At 38.6% G+C, this 20,146-nt stretch overlaps 1 protein-coding gene across 3 annotated transcripts; it reads left to right on the top strand.

Annotated features, from left to right (window-relative positions):
• Positions 1-401: 401 nt before the first annotated feature.
• On the top strand, positions 402-18,382 carry LOC119878252 (rho GTPase-activating protein 20-like). Of its 3 annotated transcripts, XR_005386719.1 has the most exons (5): positions 402-1,468; positions 3,804-3,918; positions 14,668-14,977; positions 15,912-16,079; positions 18,292-18,381. XR_005386719.1 is itself a non-coding variant. In XM_038588926.1 (4 exons), exons 2-4 carry the CDS (start codon positions 14,913-14,915, stop codon positions 18,302-18,304), a joined length of 246 nt encoding a protein of 81 aa, XP_038444854.1. In that variant the 5' UTR covers positions 8,305-8,386; positions 14,668-14,912; the 3' UTR covers positions 18,305-18,382. The 3 variants fall into 3 exon arrangements, 1 of the variants encoding a protein (XP_038444854.1); XM_038588926.1 differs by lacking the exons at positions 402-1,468; positions 3,804-3,918 and adding an exon at positions 8,305-8,386 and having other exon boundaries at positions 18,292-18,382; XR_005386720.1 differs by lacking the exons at positions 14,668-14,977; positions 15,912-16,079; positions 18,292-18,381 and adding an exon at positions 6,363-6,700 and having other exon boundaries at positions 827-1,468.
• The last annotated feature ends 1,764 nt before the right edge of the window (positions 18,383-20,146 follow it).

The raw sequence follows: 20,146 nt of genomic DNA, 5'->3' as shown, positions 1-20,146 counted from the left end.
ATCTTCCAGGCAGTTACTACACAGGTTTATCTCATTATGTATTTGTCTTTGTTTTTTCACCTGAGTAATCTAATCTCTTTGATCCAGTTGCCTGCTTGTTAAGAATAAAGGGCAATTCTCTCATTGCAAGACAAATAAGTGCCAGTAATTGATGACAGGTATCGTGAATGCTATTGTGAAAGCCCATTGCCTTGAGAATTGTTGAAGCTATCTAATTGAGGTCCACCCACATGTGTCCTTTTCCTGAATAAAAAAGTAGTTCTAGGGATCCCTGGGTGGCGCAGCGGTTTAGCGCCTGCCTTTGGCCCAGGGCGTGATCCTGGAGACCCGGGATCGAATCCCACGTCGGGCTCCCGGTGCATGGAGCCTGCTTCTCCCTCTGCCTTTGTCTCTGCCTCTCTCTCTCTCTGTGTGTGACTATCATAAATAAATAAAAAAAATAAAGTAGTTCTGCAGAAATGAAAATGATGTTGAATTAAGGTATGGTCAAGAGTCTGGTTTTCCAAACATGAGGTATGTTACAAAGTGAACACTAGTAAGATTAAAACATTTAAATACTGGGCTGTTTGTAACCTCTAAACATGAAACATTAGGTTGAGAAGGAAAACAGAACTGGAAGTTCAGTAAAAATATGAAGAGTTAACAATTCTGGTCCTACTTTTGGGACAAAAGTTTGAAATTCTTTTTAGAAAGCAGTAACTGCTTTAGGAAACACTAAATGACTCTGCTAAATAACCAGAAATAATGTGGTCATTCCCTGAAAAATGTTCACCAGTAGCAACTTTCTTAATAGATCACGGATAATACTTTAATTTCTGTCAGTTGTTTTTATTCATCAAATTAAACTGTCCTAATATTGCCACTTATACTTTGTGGCTTATAACACTACTGACTCCTACTAGTACATCTATTAGAGTTGAGTGGGAGCCAAGCTACAAGCTTTATTGGCAAAGCTCAATCGGAAAAGCTTTGGCCTATGGCTCCAACTAAACTTGTCCTGCCCTCTTTTCCTATACCTTGAAGTCCACCTTAAGAGGAAGATATTTATTTATTTATTTTTTTAAGAGGAAGATATTTAAACCAACAGATGCAAGAATTGCGAATGACCTATGAACAGTGGGTATTATGTGTAATTGATGAATCACTAAATTATACTCCTGAAACCAATATTACACTATATGTTAACTAAAATTTAAATAAATGTTTGGAAGAAAAAAAGAGCCCTACATGACTTCCACACCATGTTATACAGAGAAACCAAGATTCTAAGAGAGCCTGATGGGCCTGCCCTGGACTCTTGACTCAGTTTTGCTTACCATAGGTGGAGGAATGGAAACATGTTCCGACTGGGCCTATCAGGGTTTGAAATAGAGCCCCAGAAGGGACTGAACCACACGTCTCCAGGATTCTTCTCCCAGTGTCATCAATTGGAGAGAGGAGTCAAGCCTCCATGGGAATTCACACAGAGGTGTGTAATAGTCTCATGTATTAATTGGCTTTTACACAAACAACCATAGAATAACAATTTTTTCCCTGTAAGTCTGTGGGTTATCTGGAGTGCTTGTCTTCTTCTCCTGCAAATCTGCAGGGCACGTCTCCTTCTATCATTGAAGGGGCAATGCCTCACCAGGACTGCTAAAGCTTATCTTCAGAACTTTCACACTGACATTTTTGCCCATATTCCACTGATGCAGGTAAGTCTTAAGGCTAAGCCAAACTTCAATGGGGCCAGAAAGTACACTCTTCTCATGGACTTGGGGAGAGGGCTGTGTGAAAATCTGATGAAGTGATAGTATAAAAAAAAAAAAAAAGAAAGTGATAGTATAAAGGAAAGATCAGGATACCTAAATAATGCTACACTGTAACTCATTTTCCACCAGATGTCATTAATGCTACAATATTCAAATTAAGGTGAACTTTTAACTTTAATGTTCAGCCTTTCCTATTGGAAATTAACTTTGGGATTTCTGGCTACAAAGATATAAAGACATCAGAGGAAGAAAACATAGCACCTGTATTTGTTAGGTAATATTTCATTTAATTTTCCTGCTTTAGTGCACAAGTAGAATTGCAGGATCAATGGACACACAAACAGCTCTACATTTTTTAAACTTTAGATGGTCTCTTCTGTCCATGATCAAGAAGCTCATTTGGCTCCTCAGCAAGCTCATCAAGAGCAGTGTTTCTTCACCTTTCCTAATGGCTCCTACCCTTTTATCCTTTTAGCAATTGAATGTCCATAACACATTACTTTCCATTTACTGTACTTTACAAAGCTCCAGGTTTCTTTTTTTTTTTTTTTTTTTTTAATTTTATTTATTTATGATAGTCACACACAGAGAGAGAGAGGCAGAGACACAGGCAGAGGGAGAAGCAGGCTCCATGCACCGGGAGCCCGACGTGGGATTCGATCCCGGGTCTCCAGGATCGTGCTCTGGGCCAAAGGCAGGCGCCAAACCGCTGTGCCACCCAGGGATCCCAAGCTCCAGGTTTCTTTGGGAGCATTGTAATTACACTGTCCTCAGATGACTTTAACCAATTAATGGCAGGAACCAAAAGACAGAAGACTTAATCCTGTAACTTATCTATATCGTTCAAAGAATAAATCAAGTGTGAACTTGTGAGCTGTGGTGCAACACTTTCCCAACCAGTCAAAAGAATTGTTTATTAAATAGCCTTTTACTCTTTAGGGAATTAATTTTTGGCTAAAGTTGTAAATAATATCTTCATCTTTTTATTAAATATGTAAAGTTCTGTTTTAATTAATTTTTGTTCAGTGTAACCATGATAAAAACTTGGTGTTGGAATAACTATGGAATAGAAATGCTGCTAAATTTCAAATTTTATTAGTTACATCTTCTTAGAGCAGATCTTTATTTTTTATTTCTTTTTTTATTTATTTTTTACTGGAGTTCATTTTGCCAACATAGAGCATAACACCCAGTGCTCATGCCATCAAGTGCTCCCCTCAGTGCGTGTCACCTCGTCACCCCATCCCCCTACCCACCTCCCCTTCCACTACCCCTTGTTCATTTCCCAGAGTTAGGAGTCTCTAAGAGCAGCTCTTTAAAGATCTTTCCATTCTTCATGAATATGGCTTTGAAAGCCCGCAGCATTAACTGATGCTTATTTAAAAAAATCTAGTTGGGAAAGCTACTTAATCTTCATTAGAGTTGACAATCCTCTTCCAATATGGCAAAAACATTGTAGCCTTAGCAAGAAAACTATTAGAAAAAGCTTAGAGAGGAAAATGTCAAGAGTTGACTCTCTGATTACACAAGTCAGTTTATGTTACCATTTCACCTACTTTTGTGCTCTTACCATTTGATCTATTTTTATACTAGAGAAACATTTCATTTATTTGTATAAAGTCCATTCATCTGCGTTTATCTGCACCATTTTGCTAGGCAAGCTTGTTTGCACAAAGGAACACATGAGATCAAAATCTTTATTGTTTTGGCATTTTATCTGTGCTAAAAAACCTATGAGTATAAGCACGACCACACATACTCCACTATCCATGCAAGGGAAAGATCTCAAACCTCTTCAAAAGCTATCTAGTTATGGACATACCCAGTGGATACCTAGACATGGATCTAAATTTCTTTCTGAACGGCAGTGTCACTGACTCACATGCATTATTACTTAATCCTCACAAGAAATCTAGAGGGGTTATTGTTCCCATTTTACACGTATAAAACCTGAGACTCAGGAAGACTAGGTAATTTGCTGAACTTCAGACATCCAGGGTCTAGCCCCAGGCCTAACCCTAAACCAATATTCTTTCTTTCATTGGTTTTCAGAAACTAGACAACAGCGGAAGGTGCCCTGCTCCAGCTGCAGGGACTCAGCCAGAAAGACTGGAATACTACATGACTCTACCTGCAAGTTGGGGAAGGAGAACTCAACACTATTTGAGTATTGAGTTGCATTCATTTTTTAAAAACACTTTTTCAAAATAAGCTATCATTAAATTTTATATATACATAGTATTTTTGCTGTATAATAGCATCATGCATTTTCTTCCATCAATGTTTTCTTCTCTCATTCTTTCACTTGTTTTTGTAACTACATGCTGTGTTGGAATTTGCACTTCTTTACGGGTTGGAACCAGTTTGAGAAAGGGGAGACAGAAGGCAATTGAAATGTATGTTATCATCCAAATGATAGGGTTCCCTGGTAAGCTGGGTAGAGGCTTAGACCTCATGCAAAACAGGGTTTGCTACTGCATCTCCATAAACAAGCCATGGGATGGCCAAACTGCAGTTGTCCTCACTCAAGCCCACTCCAATAGGGGACCAAGAAACACTTTAAGTACAAAAGCTCTCACAGCTTCTATAGGTCTTAAAAAAGGTCTGTTCTACGTTGCTTGGGATGGTGTGAGAAAGTGAAGAGAGCGACCCCAAATCTCTTCTCCAACACCATGTTCTGTCATCAGGATTGGAGTCGAATCCTGAAGAGGGGAATAACGCGCATCCCTCTGAATGTTTGCCAGCTTTTTAATTTTTTAAATATATTACATTGTGGGTTCCACTGGCATCATGTGAGTTGTTTAAGTAGCATACTCACAGGCATATTTTTTTCAGTTTTAGTAATTATGTATGTATTTTCATCTGTAGTCAGAAAGATACCTGTTTTTTTTCCTAACATGTTTTAACACATATTACCCTGAGCAAAGATTGTAAAGTCCATGCTGAATACTTAAAAACATGTATTTGTAGAAAAGTCATGAAGGTGGTGTACACATGATGGAAGGCTGAGAAACATGTCATAACCCTTTGTACTCAGGCATCAGAAGGGGACCAGGCAGCTGTCCCTCTCACCGAGTGGTGTATGCTCACAGTGCTGCTTGCTCACACACAGTCCCCAATCTGCTTCTCCCTACACAGAGTCCTTCTGGGACTTCTTGAAGGGCATTTTGCTTTTTGCCCATAAAAGACTAGCACCATGAGTCAGATAGTACTAAGCTGAAAGTTCACTCTCTAATTCTATTTCTTATCACTAATTATGCCCAGTCATGTTGTCCAAAATAGCTCACCAGACTTTATGATATGAATACAGAGAACTATATCCATATTAAAATGTCCCAAATTTGAACAATATGAAACTCATTTTTGTTACTCAACTTCCCCACAAACTAAATCCCCTTGCAAATAAAAGCTCTATGAGCTTTATTTAAAGTCCAAATGCTCTCACTCTCCATTTTATACAATTGGCTCAGTGTCAGCCAGAGGCTTTTACTCAGAGCCAAGGTTCCTATAGCTGCAGCTGTGTCCTGGGATTTCACAGGAATGAGTATAGCTTCTTCAGCTTCTTCAAAGTTGCTTCAAATCTCTAATTAGTTCTAGTCTCCAAGGGGTCAGCAATCACAAAAGAAACTGTCCACTATAGAAGTTGTCACAAACAAAACTGTGGTACCCCACTTAAGTGACTATGTAATGTCACCTGACACTGCTATCAGAGCACAGCAGAGATAACTTAGTAGCACCTATGCTGGAGACAGCGAGGACCTGGTCTCAGTCTGGTGGCAAGCCAGCCAGCTGCACCAGCACTGAATCCACGGCCTGTGAATCTGTATGACTGAGCAGAAAGTGCCCATCAATAGTTGTGCTTCCACATATTAATATAGGTATTCCTTTGCTTTTGCTGTTGTTATTGTTTTGTTTTGGTGATGTGTCCCGGGTCTCCCATATATATTACCTACTTTCTCTCAGAGAGTGACATTTGAGACATTATTGCCTTCTTCAAAAATATAGATAGGTATTCTGGTTTCTTCATTTTTTTGTGTCTTGTGTCTCATGTTTTGGCTACTTTGGTACAAGATTGTGAGACCACAAGTCTAGAGAAACCTCTACTCCCAAATTCTTCCAAGTCTGTTCTCTCTAGAACAGGGAAGTACACTCTCCTCTGTAAATGCATGAGGAATGGGATGATGAACATCACCCTACTCCCTTAGTACTATGTTTAACTTACTAGTATATGACGTTTCATTTATTCTGAAAATGATAATTGTCATCTCTTTTCCACAGACATTTCATTCCTACCTAGGCAGGTTGAGTTGGGCCAGGCAAAGCAGTAGTTGGCCAGAATCAAGATTCTAAGAAAATAAAATACTGTGATCACAGTAAGAGCAATGACTCAGGATTAGTCTTTTGTCAAGAAGTAAAGAAGGATAACAAAGTTTAGCAAAACTTTAAGGAGATTCTAGATATCACAGATTAAAGTAGTCAAAAGTTAGTATTCCAAAGAGTTCCACCATTGAAAAGATAGAACCCAAGCACAAACCAAAAAGATTCCAAAAAAAAACTTAAATTCAGGACAGAAACTTTTCTAGTCTCTTTTATTCCTTCCTGCCTCCATAGGATCTGACTACTGGTGTGAGGAGAGAGATTGCAGATGGGAAGGAAGTGGTGCCAAGAGCTGCAGCTGCAAAAGTTGAGTTGGTTTTGTTTCTTCTAACTTTTCAACTTAAAATTAATACATACACACGTTTTAAAAATCAAGCAGTAGAGAATGATACCAAGTGAAAAGTAAATTCTCAGCCTGAACTTGTTCCCCGACTCATTTCCAGCTCCCTGTTTTTAAGTATTTTCTGTTCTCCTGGTGGTTATCACAGTACCTCTGAAATATATGTTAATACTTGATTTCTCCTTTTATCTTGTTTATCAACTTTAGATAGCATCTATTGGAAGATGAGAAACTTATTCTTTGATCCATCCATGTCTATGTTTTTCCAGTTACATTGCTTTGATATTTCTGGTGATTATCATTTTAAAGAGTATACTTAAACTCTATTTTGTTACATCAATTTTAGACAGTATATAATTGATTTCTTGCTATATAAATAAATAGGTGAGAAAAATCTGTGACATTATCTTCCATATCTCTCTGCTGCTTTAATATTCAGACTTCCATTGTTTCATATTATCAGTGTTACTATTAGTCAGATTCTCTTTTACAGTTGTTGTCTTCCAAGCTTTGTTTGTATGTTGATTCTACAAATTAAAATAGCATTTCCGTTATTCCAATGATTAAAATTACTCCTTACTGAAGGACTAAATAGCTCTAGTTACTGAGAAAAAAAGGGTAACCTTAGGTCAGGAAAACTGAAAGATGAATGTTCCAAGTGCCAAGGTCAAATGGGATTCCTTGAACTCAATCTTCAAGACTTTCTATTAAATTCAATTTGGTCGATGATACTTTTAATATACAAGAAATATTTATCTGCCTTTGTTCTTATTTCATAGCCACCTCTTTTTTGGCTTCTTGACTCTAAAGATGTTAGTTGGTTTTGTTTTCTTAATTTTTTTTCCATTCTCTTGTTTTCCTCAGGAGTCTACTGTTATAATATCTGTTCCACTTGCACCTTTTTTTTTTTTTTTTTGGTTTATTCTAAATTTTATGGGTCTTTTTCCCAAATATGCGAGTGATGAAAAAGGTTCATCAGCACTGGTAGCATGATTTTCTACTGTGGTATTAGACTTCTTTCTTGAATGAAAAGATGGATGGCAGGGTCTTTGTACACATAAGCTAGTAGTACTGTTTTAGGGTACATTTTGGTAGTTTGTTCATCATGTATCTTTTGAAAATTGACTTCTAAAAATATTAAATTAAAATATCATATCTTATTTACTTAGTTTTTTGGTGCATCTCAAATTTTGTGTGCCTGGTTTCACTCACTGCAGTATCTCTATCTGCTTTGGGACATGGACCTGGAAGGTTAAATGTAATTTCCAGATATGGTCAGTAGAGGGCAGCAAAGGGTAGTAGAGTGAACACTCAACTGCCAAGGCCTGGGCATCCCTTTTTTCCTTCTTTATAGAGATCAATTAGTGGTAGTAGAAAATTCAGAGTGCCAGAATCAGGATAGAGATTACTCATAATACTGATCCAGGATGGGTATCAAGCTTAGAAGGCAGTGGAAATGTTTAGCCACAAATTCATAGCCTGGTATCTATCAATGAGATGTGAACCACTGGACATTGGGAGGGGAATCATTAGGCTTTCACAGTCCTGACTCTTACTCCCAGCCTGTCTAAAACCTAAGATCTTGTTCTGTAAAGTCCCAGGAATCTCCTATCCACATTGAGAGCTTTGCAAATTTCCTGTCTGACAGTCAGTTCATGGTACTAGCAGTGGCTCTGGGATCCACAACCAGCCATTTCCGGGAGAAGAGACAGAGTGGGACATGGGCACCTTACGTAAACACACTGATGACAATTGTGAAAAACTCACTTATGTTTAAGTTAAATAATTTGTGAGCCAACCTAAATGGGATGTGGCTTAAAATATATTTTCTTTCCTCTTCCAGGAGGGAAACATTCTTTAGGCAAGGAAATATTATAGGACTTTGAAATTAGACAAACTTGACTCTATGAATTATTAGGTATGTGGTTTTCAGTGCCTTAACTTTACTAAACTTCAGTTTTTCCAACTATAAAGTGGAAATAATGATTCTTACCTCACAAACCTGCTGCAAGGAAATGAGATGATGTCCATAAACTGCCTGGCAAAGAACTTGGCAATTTGCATTACTCAATTGGCATTACTACAATCTCTCCCTATCTTTGGTCATGGAGAATACTCATGATATTGTTACTATTTCTGAATAAAAAGTCTCATTGTCTCCTATAAGCATAAGTAAATCATTTGAAGGATTACTCTGTTAGATATCATACTAAGATTTCTGCGGTATGATCTCATTTAATTCTCATAACAGCCCTATGAAGCAGGTGCTTTTATCACCATCCGGATTTTATAAATGATAACAGTGAGGCTTCAGAAGTGTAACTAGTTTACCCAGTGTCATGTAGGTAGTAAATTATGAGGAAGGATTAAAACTACGTAATTTGATTCCAGACCTCGTGCTCTTGCCATTACATAATGTTTTCTGATGAACACATGTAATCAAAGATTTAAAATTTTAAGCAAAGAAATCAAAGAAGAAGTTTAAAAATACTTGGAGACCAATGAAAATGAAAACACACTGGTCCAAAAACTTTGAAATCCAGCAAAAGCTGTTCTAAGAGGGAACTTTAGAGCAATCCAGCCCTACCTCAAGAAGCAAGAAAAGTATTAACCTAACCTTACACTACAGAAGCTGGAAAAAGAAGAACAAATAAAACCCCAAACCAGCAGAAGAAATAAAATAATAAAGATTAGAGCAGAAATAAATGAAATAGAACCAAAAAAACAATAAAACAGATCAATGAAACCAGGAGCTGGTTCTTTAAAAAGATCAACCAAATTGATAAAACTTGAACAAATCCTAGCTGAAAACTTTCCTAATCTGGGAAGGGAAACAGGCATTCAGATCCAGGAAATAGAGAGATCCCCCCCTAAAATCAATAAAAACCCCTCAACACCTCAACATTTAATAGTGAAGCTTGCAAATTCCAAAGACAAAAAGAAGATCCTTAAAGCAGCAAGAGACAAGAAAGCCCTGACTTTTATGGGGAGGAATATTAGGGTAACAGCAGACCTCTCCACAGAGACCTGGCAGGCCAGAAAGGGCTGGCAGGATATATTCAGGGTCCTAAATGAGAAGAACATGCAACTAAGAATACTTTATCCAGCAAGGCTCTCATTCAACATGGAAGGAGAGATAAAGAGCTTCCAAGACCAGCAGGAACTGAAAGAATATGTGACCTCCAAACCAGCTCTGCAAGAAATTTTAAGGGGGACTCTTAAAATTCCCCTTTAAGAAGAAGTTCAGTGGAACAATCCACAAAAAAAGGACTGAATAGATATCATGATGACACTAAACTCCTATCTGTCAATAGTAACTCTGAATGTGAACGGGCTTAATGACCCCATCAAAAGGCGCAGGGTTTCAGACTGGATAAAAAAGCAGGACCCATCTATTTGCTGTCTACAAGAGACTCATTTTAGACAGAAGGACACCTACAACCTGAAAATAAAAGGTTGGAGAACCATTTACCATTCAAGTGGTCCTCAAAAGAAAGCAGAGGTAGCCATCTTTATATCAGATAAACTAAAACTTACCCCAAAGACTGTAGTGAGAGATGAAGAGGGACACTATATCATACTTAAAGGATCTATCCAACAAGAGGACTTAACAATTATCAATATATATACCCCGAATGTGGGAGCTGCCAAATATATCAATTAATAACCAAAATTAAGACATATTTTGATAATAATACACTTATACTTGGTGACATCTAATAGTGCTTGGTACACTCAATAGGTCTTCTAAGCACAACTTCTCCAAAGAAACAAGAGCTTTAAATGATACACTGGACCAGATGGATTTCACAGATATCTACAGAACTTTACATCCAAACTCAACTGAATACACATTCTTCTCAAGTGCACATGGAACTTTCTCCAGAATAGACCACATACTGGGTCACAAATCGGGTCTGAACCGATACCAAAAGATTGGGATCGTCCCCTGCATATTCTCAGACCATAATGCCTTGAAATTAGAACTAAATCACAACAAGAAGCTTGGAAGGCCTTCAAACACGTGGAGGTTAAGGACCATACATGTACAAATCCTCAACAAAGTATTAGCCAACCAAATCCACCAATACATTAAAAAAGTCATTTACCATGATCCAGTGCGATTTATTCTTAGTATGCAAATGTGATTCAATATTCACAAATCCATTAACATCATACATCTCATCAACAAGAGAAGGGTCAAATCCATGATCATTTTAATAGATGCAGAAAAGCATTTAAAAGTACAACATCCATTCATGATACAAACTCAACAAAGTAGGTTTAGAGGGAACATACCTCAACAGAATGAAGACCATATGTGAAAAAAACTATAGCTAATGTCATACTCAGTGGTGAAAAAGTGAGAGCTTTTCCCCAGGATCAAGAACAAAACAAGGATTTCCACCCTCACTACTTTTATTCAGCATAGTACTGGAAGTCCTAGCCCCAGCAATCAGACAAGAAAAAGCAATAAATGGCATCCAAATGGGTAAGGAAGAGGTAAAACTTTCACTATTTGCAGGTGCCATGATACTATATGTAGAAAACCCTCAGGATTCTACCAAAAATGGACTAGAACTGATAAATGAGTTCAGGAAAGTCACAGGATACAAACCAATATACAGAAACCCACTGCATTTCAATACACTAATAATGAAGAACAAAAAGAGAAATTAAGAAACAGTCCCATTAATGATTGTACCAAAAATAAGATACCTAGAAATAAATTTAAACAAGGAAGTGAAAGACGTGTATATATATATATATATTGAAAAAAATTGAAGACATTCAATATATATATATTGAAAAAAATTGAAGACAACACAAATGGAAAAATATTCCATGCTTATTGATGAGAGAACAAGTATTAATAAAATGTTCCATACTCAAAATAATCTACTGATTTGATGGAATCCCTATCAAAGAACCAATAGTATTTTTCACAGAACTAAAACAAGTAATTCATAAGCATGCATGGAACCACAAAAGACCCCAAATAGCCAAAGCAATCTTGAAAAAGAAAAAAAAAAAAACTGGAGGTATCACGGTCCCAGATTTCAAGATATATTACAAAGCTGTAATAATCAAAACAGTATGGTATTGACAAAAATTGACAATAGATCAATAATATGGTATTATGGGCATAATGATCACCTTAAAGTATCTCTTCTATTTGATATTTAGGCTGAAAACATAGGTGTTCGGTGAAATAGATGAAAACAGACCAGGGCAGCCCGGGTGGCTCAGCGGTTTAGCGCTGCCTTCAACCCAGGGCATGATCCTGGAGACCCGGGATGGAGTCCCACATCGGGCTCCCTGCATGGAGCCTGCTTCTCCCTCTGCCTGTGTCTCTGCTCTCTCTCTCTCTCATTCTGTGTCTCTCATGAATAAACACATAATAAATAAAGTCTTTAAAAAAGAAAACAGACCCTATCATTATTATTCTATTTAGAGCTCATTCATCAAATTAAAATAAATCACAATGGTATTATGGGAGAAATTAAGCTTTAGCTATTACTGCAAAGGTAACTGTGACCTGGTAAAAGAAGCTCCCTTTATCTTTCTCAGACAAACTTTTCTCTCCTTTGCTTTACTACAAGGAGAAGATACTATCAAACACTGTATCTTTCTCAATTAATTCCTTAAAACCAGTGACTCACAATCCTGGTTACATGTAAGAATCACTCAAAGAGCTTTTTCCAGATCTGATGAATCAGAACCTCTGGGGGAGGCAGTTTCAGAATGAGTGCCTGAAAAGCCTCCCAAGTGAGTCTGATGCATATCAGAATTGATCAACAGGACGAGATTCTAAAAGGAGAGAAGTTTTCCCGGCCTCTAAATCTCTAACCTCTCTGAAGGGAGATGCAGAGAATGGGACATAATCTGAGAATTGGGGAAGGTGCAGAGATAAGTCTGCCTATATTTTTTACCTGAAATAGATTATTTTTTACCTGAAATAGATTTTGACAGGTGCTTGATGGGAGGCCAGAAAGTGTTGCCCAATGAGCCTCCATGGTTCTAAATACAGTCAAGCATGGCCAGACTAGCACTTGTCCTTTAAAAGTGGTGAGAAGGGGTGCCTGGTGGCTTACTTGGTTAACTTTCTGACTCTTGATTTTGGCTCAGGGTTATGATCTCAGGGTCATGAGACAGAGCCACAGCTCAGAATCCACACTCAGCACCATTTGTGCTTCTTCCTCTCTCTCTCTCTCCGCCCCCACCTCTTGTGCATATGCACTGTCTCTTTCTCTCTCTCTCTCTGTCTCTTTCTCTCTCTCTCTCTCAAATAAATAAAATATTTTTTAAAAATAAATAAATGTGGTGAGAAGCCTGGAGGCCACTATCTACATGCCACTTCTGTGTTAGTTTGGTTTTAAGATGAGAAGCCTTAATAAAGTCTAAAAGGACTACCAGGACTTGTGCTCTCACCTCTACCTAATTTACAGGCCGATTTCACTCTCCTGAACCTTCTGCCTGTGTCTCCAATCCAGCAAAGTCTTCCATGTTTCTGAAACATCAGTTAGTCACATTCTGTCCCTTCAACTGACAAATGTATCTTCCCTCCCTTCCCCCTTCCTTCCTCTTTCTCTCTTCTAATCCCAAGTTATTCTTTAAAGGTCATTTCAAATGAGCTCGTCAAAGAAGCCTTCCTCTCCATAATTGAAATCAGGTGTCAAGTCCCTCCCTAAATTTCTCACCTCAATCTTTAATTTTCCTCTGCAGTACTTTCCAGAGGTTGTGTTAGGCAGTTATTGATGACATTCTCTGTTTAATATCTGTCTTCCCCCTCCTCACTTAAATCCTGTTTTTAGAGTTGGGCCTGGCTCCCTGTTGCCCAGACCTATCAAGTGCCTTTCTCCTAGTACAGGTCCAAACACTATCTGTTGAATGAATAAAGTAAATAAGAGAAAGACTATTTTATGTCATGCCTTTTTCCCTGTCCATCCCTGCCAGAAAACTATTTCATTCACTTGTTCAATACAGAATTTTTTTATTCCTCTGATGTGCCAATGTTTGTGTGAATTTAATAATAAATCAGACATAGACTCTTTCCTTGAGGTCCATAGAGTCTAGTGGGGCATAAAAGATAGGTTTTCACATGCCTGTTACAGGAGCCTGTAAGGGAAACCACAAACTTTGTCTGTAGGATCAAATTTCTGTCCTCCACAGTTGTCAAAGAAAGACACTGTCCATGGTGGGGGTGGGGGGCCCTCACAAGAGGCTGTGTGACCTCCTGAGTCAGTTGGATTTGAATCCTTCATATTATGTCACGGCTGCTTGGATTCAGAGTCCAACCTGTATGCGCAGGAGCCTCCTAATCTGTAAAACCATCAGTTTCCTAGTGGAAAGGGAACACTGTCTTCATGTAACATGTTTTTAACAGGCTCCTGTAGGTGCTTTGACACTGAAGGAGATGTCCAGGTGGCAAATCAATGGTTAGTATCACTAACCATTAGGGAAATGCAAGTGAAATCCACTGTGAGATATCACACTACACAGCTATCAGAATAGCTAAAATAAAAAATGACAACACCAAATGTTCGTGTGATGAGGGGAAACTGAATGACTCACACAGTACTGGGGAGAATGTGAAATGGCACAGCCATTCTGGAAAACAGTTGGACAGTTCCTAAGAAATAAAAAATAAAACTATAAAAAAAAAACAAAAACAAAAACAAAAAAACATACCTAGCATATGACCTGGCTCTTCCCATCCTGGGCATTTAGCCCAGAGAAGTGAAGACTTCACGCTGACACAAAAACCTGTACACAGATGTTTATAGTAGCTTTATTAGTGACAGCCAAAACCTGCAGACACTTCGAACTCCTTCAACAGGTAGTTAAGCAAACTGTGATACATCCATATCATGATGTACTACTAAGGGACACCAGGAAATGAACTGTGAATCCTTGCAGCCATCTAGATGAATCTCCAGTTACATCAAATGGGAAAAAGGAAATCCCCAAATTTCATAAACTATGTGATCCCATCTGTATAACATTCTTGAAATGGCAACATTATACACATGGTGAACAGATTTGTGATTGCCAGGGATTAAAGAGGTGGTGGAGGGGGAAAGAAATTTGTGTGGTTGTAATCGGGGAATAGGAAGGACCCTTGTGGTGATGCAAGTGTCTCTGGAAGACTCCATCTGTAAAAAAACTGATGTCATCTCTCTGTGTTATTTATTACAGCTGCAAATGAATCTACAGTTATCTCAAAATAAAATGATTACTTTTAAAAAGTCAAAACTTGGAGGCCAAGATAAGGAAACCAGTATGTCAGTTTGGCAGTTACAACATGAGCTTTGAATATGTGACATCATAATGGCAGTGACCGCGGACCGCTGCGGAATCTTCAGGCTTCAAGCATTTGACAGTACTCTGCCAAGTGCTGTAGACTCACTCGATTTCCCGTCCCGCGAATTGAAGAGAAAAGGATGTTCCCGTCAATCAGAAAGCACGCTGAGCTTACAGGTGGACATTCAAGGCTTCAGCGCATGAGGTAGTCTTCTGATCCACTATTTCTGACCATCCAAACAGACCGGCAATAACAGGAACTGTTCTTTTCTTTTGTTTCCTCTAATACATAGAAACTAATTAGTAACTCCAGCACCAGCTTCCTGAAAAGCTGCTCCTGTTCATAAGATTCAGTGCTGCTGAGCAGAAGGGAGCAGGCTTTATACATCCTTGGGGGAGGCGGAGACACTTTCTTGGCTCCATGAGAGAGCCAACTCTCTCTCTCTGTGAGACAGTTTTCAGTGGGTCTATGAAAATACCTGTCTAGTTATGAAAGAATTTTTACACTCTGCTCAATTGAGTTGTTTTATTACCTATTTTGACCAGGAAGTCCTGTCAGAGCTCAGCCAAGTAATAGCTAAACTCTTGTGTTCAGAAACTTTCTGAGGTTTCCAATATTTTTGTTGATCTTTGAGAATTTTTACCCCAATTTTGAATATTGAATTAGATAAGATGGGGGTCAACTTCCAGGATCTTCAGTTATCTTCATTTTATCTTAACATAAAAGCAATTTGTAATTAATTCTTCACACGTTGTTTTATTTTATATTAGGCCACAAGTTGTCCTGTTTGTTGTTGTTGTTCATTCTCCTTCTTGTAATCTGCTCTACCTTTGGCTTCTTGGCTCTCGCCTACCTAATGGCTCACAATTAGCTCTGCAGCTTTCTCCACCACACCTCTAAGTGTTCGCATGCCCAAGGGCTTTGTCCTTGAAACTGTCCTCCCTCTGCATCAGTTTCCCAAGTGACCTCACCTCTTTCTATAGCTTTCTGTAACTCAGGGATCCCTGATTCTGAGCTCTGGAGCTCTGCTTTGGGGGTTGAGACTACATTTTAGTGTTGTGTGAACCTTGAAACTTGGCATTAAACTATATTGTGTATTTGACCAGTAACTAACTGCTCTGTGTTTGATGTGTTGCAGGAAGACCTCGTCTGTGGAGGTGGACACCCACAGCGAAAGCACTACATCATCTGAGGGTGCCACTCGTACCTTGCTCATCCATGGCCCCGTTGAGCTCAAGAAAGGCTGGAGGAGGCAGAAGTGGCAGCTTTTCTTGTACAGCGATTTATTACTGATGTCTAATACCAAGTAGGTGTACCATGTTTCGTGCTCTTGTGAATCTCAAAAAAATGCATTCCCATTAACCCTTACTATACGAAAACATAACATTTTTTCCCTTTTGTGTTTGCCAATGCTTGAGTCCTTCATTCCATGAGTACTTCTGGAGGTCTTCTTTTGTGTCATGTCCCTGCAGCAAATACAATTGACAATGTGACAGACCAATGTCTCTCCTGCCTGGGACTACAAATGATAAAATAAGAGGGGGAATGATAATGATTAGTGCTGCTGATAGAAGGTGGATAGGGGGCTGTGCGAGAGGGTGGGAACGTGTTAGGAATAGTCTAGGAGGGCCTCTCTGAGGTGGAGCATTAAAACCAAATCTATGAGAGGAGAAGCAGCCACATTGTGTGCCTGAGCCATCGAGGCTGAGGACTTGCAGGTCTACTGGGTACAATCTGACCCTCAGAGAGAGGGGCTCAGGGAAGCCTGATTTGACTAGAGCCCAGAGCATAGGCCATGCTATCAGATATGATACTATGCTCAGGGGTCTAGTCACACAGGGTCTTCACAGGCCATGGTAAAAAGTGGAGATATTTTGCCAAAGGATTTGTAATTAGGGGACTACCAAATCTGATTTATATTTCCAGCAAATTTTTCTGACTGTTGCTAGATAATAGATGGATGGGTAAGCAAGAGTGGAAGCAGAGAGTAGTTAGGGGAGGCAATAGTCCTGATGGATGGTATCAGGGCTCTATCTTAGCAGTTTAGTAAAAAGGAAAGATGGAGCAGGGTAGCCCGGGTGGCTCAGGGGTTTAGCTTCGCCTTTAGCTCAGGGCATGATCCTGGAGACCCAGGATTGAGTCCCACATCAGGCTCTCTGCAGGGAGCCTACTTCTCCCTCTGCCTGTGTCTCTGTTTTTCTCTCTCTCCTCTCTGTGTTTCTCATGAATAAATAAATAAATCTTTAAAAAAAAATGGAGCAGATAGATGGAATGTAGGAGAAAGAATTGACTGTGTGTATTTCCTCTCAACCCTGAACACAAATGCATTGAATATCCAGTCTAGAACATGATGATTGCTCAATAAATGTGGGAGCAGGTCATGGAAGGTCACCTGTTTACTTACTCCATCTCTGTTTGCATTATTCACAAAACGTGGAAGACCAAGAACACTCCCACAAACAAAATATCAAGAAGTTTTTTGGTCATGAGAAAAAACTAACTCCCTCTTTTTTTTTCCTGCTTTCACCCTAGATCTCAGTTATGCCATGTCATAGGTACGACATGCTAGTAATAATTTGGCAAAATGATATACTCATCTGAGTTACATTAATAACAATTTATCAGGGGCTTACTACATGTCAGATATTATGCTAAAAAACTTTATGTACCTAATTTTGTCTAACTTACAATGACCCTGTGAGATGGGAGTATTTTTATATTGGAGAACCTTGATGCTCAGAGTCTAATGGATCTGCCCAGGTTACCATATTAGTAATGGACAGAGTCTACATTTGAAATCAGGTCTATTTATTTCAAAGCACAGGCTTTTATTCACTATGTGATGCTACCATTTCTATTCTCTCTTTTTTCCTGAATTTCATACAACATTCCATGAACACCTAGATTCTTTCATTATTGAAATCACCCTTCCTTTACATTGAGTGAACAACTAACTCCAATCTGCTTGGTAAGAAATAGATCAGAATGCTTAGTGAATTGAAAAATGAAGCAAGTATAGCTCAAAAAAATCAGAGTCAAAGATAGTAGTAAAATATATTTGAGACTAGGGAAATTGCCCATAGATGTAACCTTGAAGGTGGTGATGTCATAAGGAGGACAAAGAGAAAAGGAATGTCCAGGCCTTGGCATGAGGTCCATATGAAAGACTCTCTTCCTCCTGATAGAAGGCCAAGTCATTATTTTAAAAATGCAGACTAGTTACCATTCTCTTTATTTAACCAAGGTGGTATGGGAGACCAAAATATGTGGGATGCATGCTGGGAACCACACTAGGAACATCACAGATGCCTCACCCACCTGGGTTTCTCAGTGATTGAGCATCTGCCTTTGGCTCAGGTCGTGATCCCTGGGTCCTGGGATCGAGTCCCACATCGGGTTCCCCACAGGGAGCCTGCTTCACCCTCTGCCTATGTCTCTGCCTTTCTCTGTGTATCTCTCATGAATAAAGAAAATATTTCTCACAGCCCTCCAAGGCCCATATTTTTTATCATCCACAGGCTGCAGAGATGAAAATGGGAACAGAGGAAGTCTCAGAAATGGTCCAGTCATACATAGGGAAATCATGCAAGAGATTCCAACCCAGGCCTGCCTTCATCAGAAGGCCATGTTCTTCCTTCCATACCATGTTGTACCCTTCCATCCTTAGCCCAAGAGACATGCTAACAAATAGCAAACTCATTTCCTGGTTCTTAGGACCTTGCAGACCACTCATATTCAATTTACAAGGGGAATATGTTCTTCTTCTTTTCTTTTATCTTGTGTAATTATTATAGCATTAGGGACAGGAGAAGACTTTCCTTTTCTTACTAGAACTATTTATTGTCCTGGGTGCTGCTTACCTCTCAGCCGGTTTTACAGAGCCTATGATGTTCTACTAAAAAGATTTTTATATAAAGATAGTGTTGTTTTTCCACTAGAGAGTTGCATCTATTGAAGGGCTGAATTTTTATTTCGAATGGTTCATTATGACAAAACAAGTTGAACATTTTTCATCTTTCACATATTGCTTTTGAGATATGTCCTTATGTCTACTCAAGGGTTTTTATGTGACAAAATCTTTATCAATTTATTTGTTAATGTTCTTTGAAAGAGACTCAGTTCCCAAAAGATTATCTTATATACTTTATATTATACATTGGTAATATTAGAAAATGTAAGTGATCACAGGCATGTTAATTTCATATTTAACCCAAGGTCTTTGATATAGAGAGAACACAGATTTTTAGAATTCCGAGTTCGGGATATCATCATGGTCAGGTTCTGGTAAGAGCTCTTTTTCTGCTTGCACGCGGCTGCCTTCTCACTGTGTACCCCAAGGCATGTCCTCAATGCATGTATGTACACACATACAGATCTCTCCCACTTCTTACAAGACCATCCATCTTACTGGATTAGGACCTGACCTTGATGATCCCATTTAAACTTAATTACCTTCAAAAGCTCTAGCTCCAAACAATGATACTGGCAGAGAGGGCTTTATGGTAAGAAGGTGGGAAAGCAGTGGGAGGGAGACACAATTTCATCCATAGCAGTAGCAAGCAGCACTTAATGCTTGCCACAATCTTTAGAAAACTACTATGAGATCATTCCCATAGTAAATATTTTGGTATATTTTTGATCACTGTTAATATGAAAAAATTTACCTTTTTTCTAGAAGGAAAAAACTAAGAAAAAATAGCCCCTGAAATAAAAAAACATATTTCATCCCTGTCATGCCTTGGTCTTACATGGAGGAATCAATACCCTCAATCAATCTATTCAAATGAATAATCTGAGTTTAGCCTAATTTTTACAATTAGCCATAAAAAAGGGGGTAGGCTGACCCAGGTTCCATTTTACCTCAGCTCAGCCTCAGGCTTCAGCTGGAGACTCTCTCATCTTTAGGTTGATACTACAGAATTTAACAGAAATTGAATAGTTGATTAATTTCTACCTATTTTTCAGTCAGAATTAGTGAATTTTGGCTTGTGTGTAATAATGAGGGGAATTAATGTTGTTTCTCACAAAGAAATTCTATTTCTCTTGTTTACAAGATGTTACTAATAGTGAAAATTGGGGATTTTTCTCACTTCTTTCATACACTAGAAACTTGTGTTCACAAGAATTGAAGTCAAATGGAATCTTCCTTATCATTTTTGGTATTCATTAGAATACTAAATAAGTTATTTTTCAAATAAAAAACTTTAAAAATTAAAGTACTTTAAAGTACTTTAAAAATTAAAATAAAAATTACTTTATTTTAAGAACAGTATCTACTTGGGGCCCTTGGGTGACTCAGTGGTTGAGTGTCTGCGTTTGGCTTAGGTCATGATCCCGGGGTCCTGGGATCAAGTCCCTCACAGGCTCCCCAGA

The sequence above is a fragment of the Canis lupus genome, unplaced genomic scaffold (assembly GCF_011100685.1).
Source record: "Canis lupus familiaris isolate Mischka breed German Shepherd unplaced genomic scaffold, alternate assembly UU_Cfam_GSD_1.0 chrUn_S1303H1480, whole genome shotgun sequence".
In the NCBI taxonomy this organism is placed as follows: Eukaryota; Metazoa; Chordata; class Mammalia; order Carnivora; family Canidae; genus Canis; species Canis lupus.
Note: the sequence above shows the minus strand (reverse complement) of the source record. Positions and strands in the feature narration are given on the sequence as shown.

Excerpts from the sequence above, each read along its gene's own strand:
- LOC119878252 (XM_038588926.1), top strand. The coding sequence starts at position 14,913 with ATGTTCCCGTCAATCAGAAAGCACGCTGAGCTTACAGGTGGACATTCA. Across the intron at positions 14,978-15,911 it reads TCAAGGCTTCAGCGCATGAG|GAAGACCTCGTCTGTGGAGG; the intron begins GTAGTCTTCTGA and ends GATGTGTTGCAG.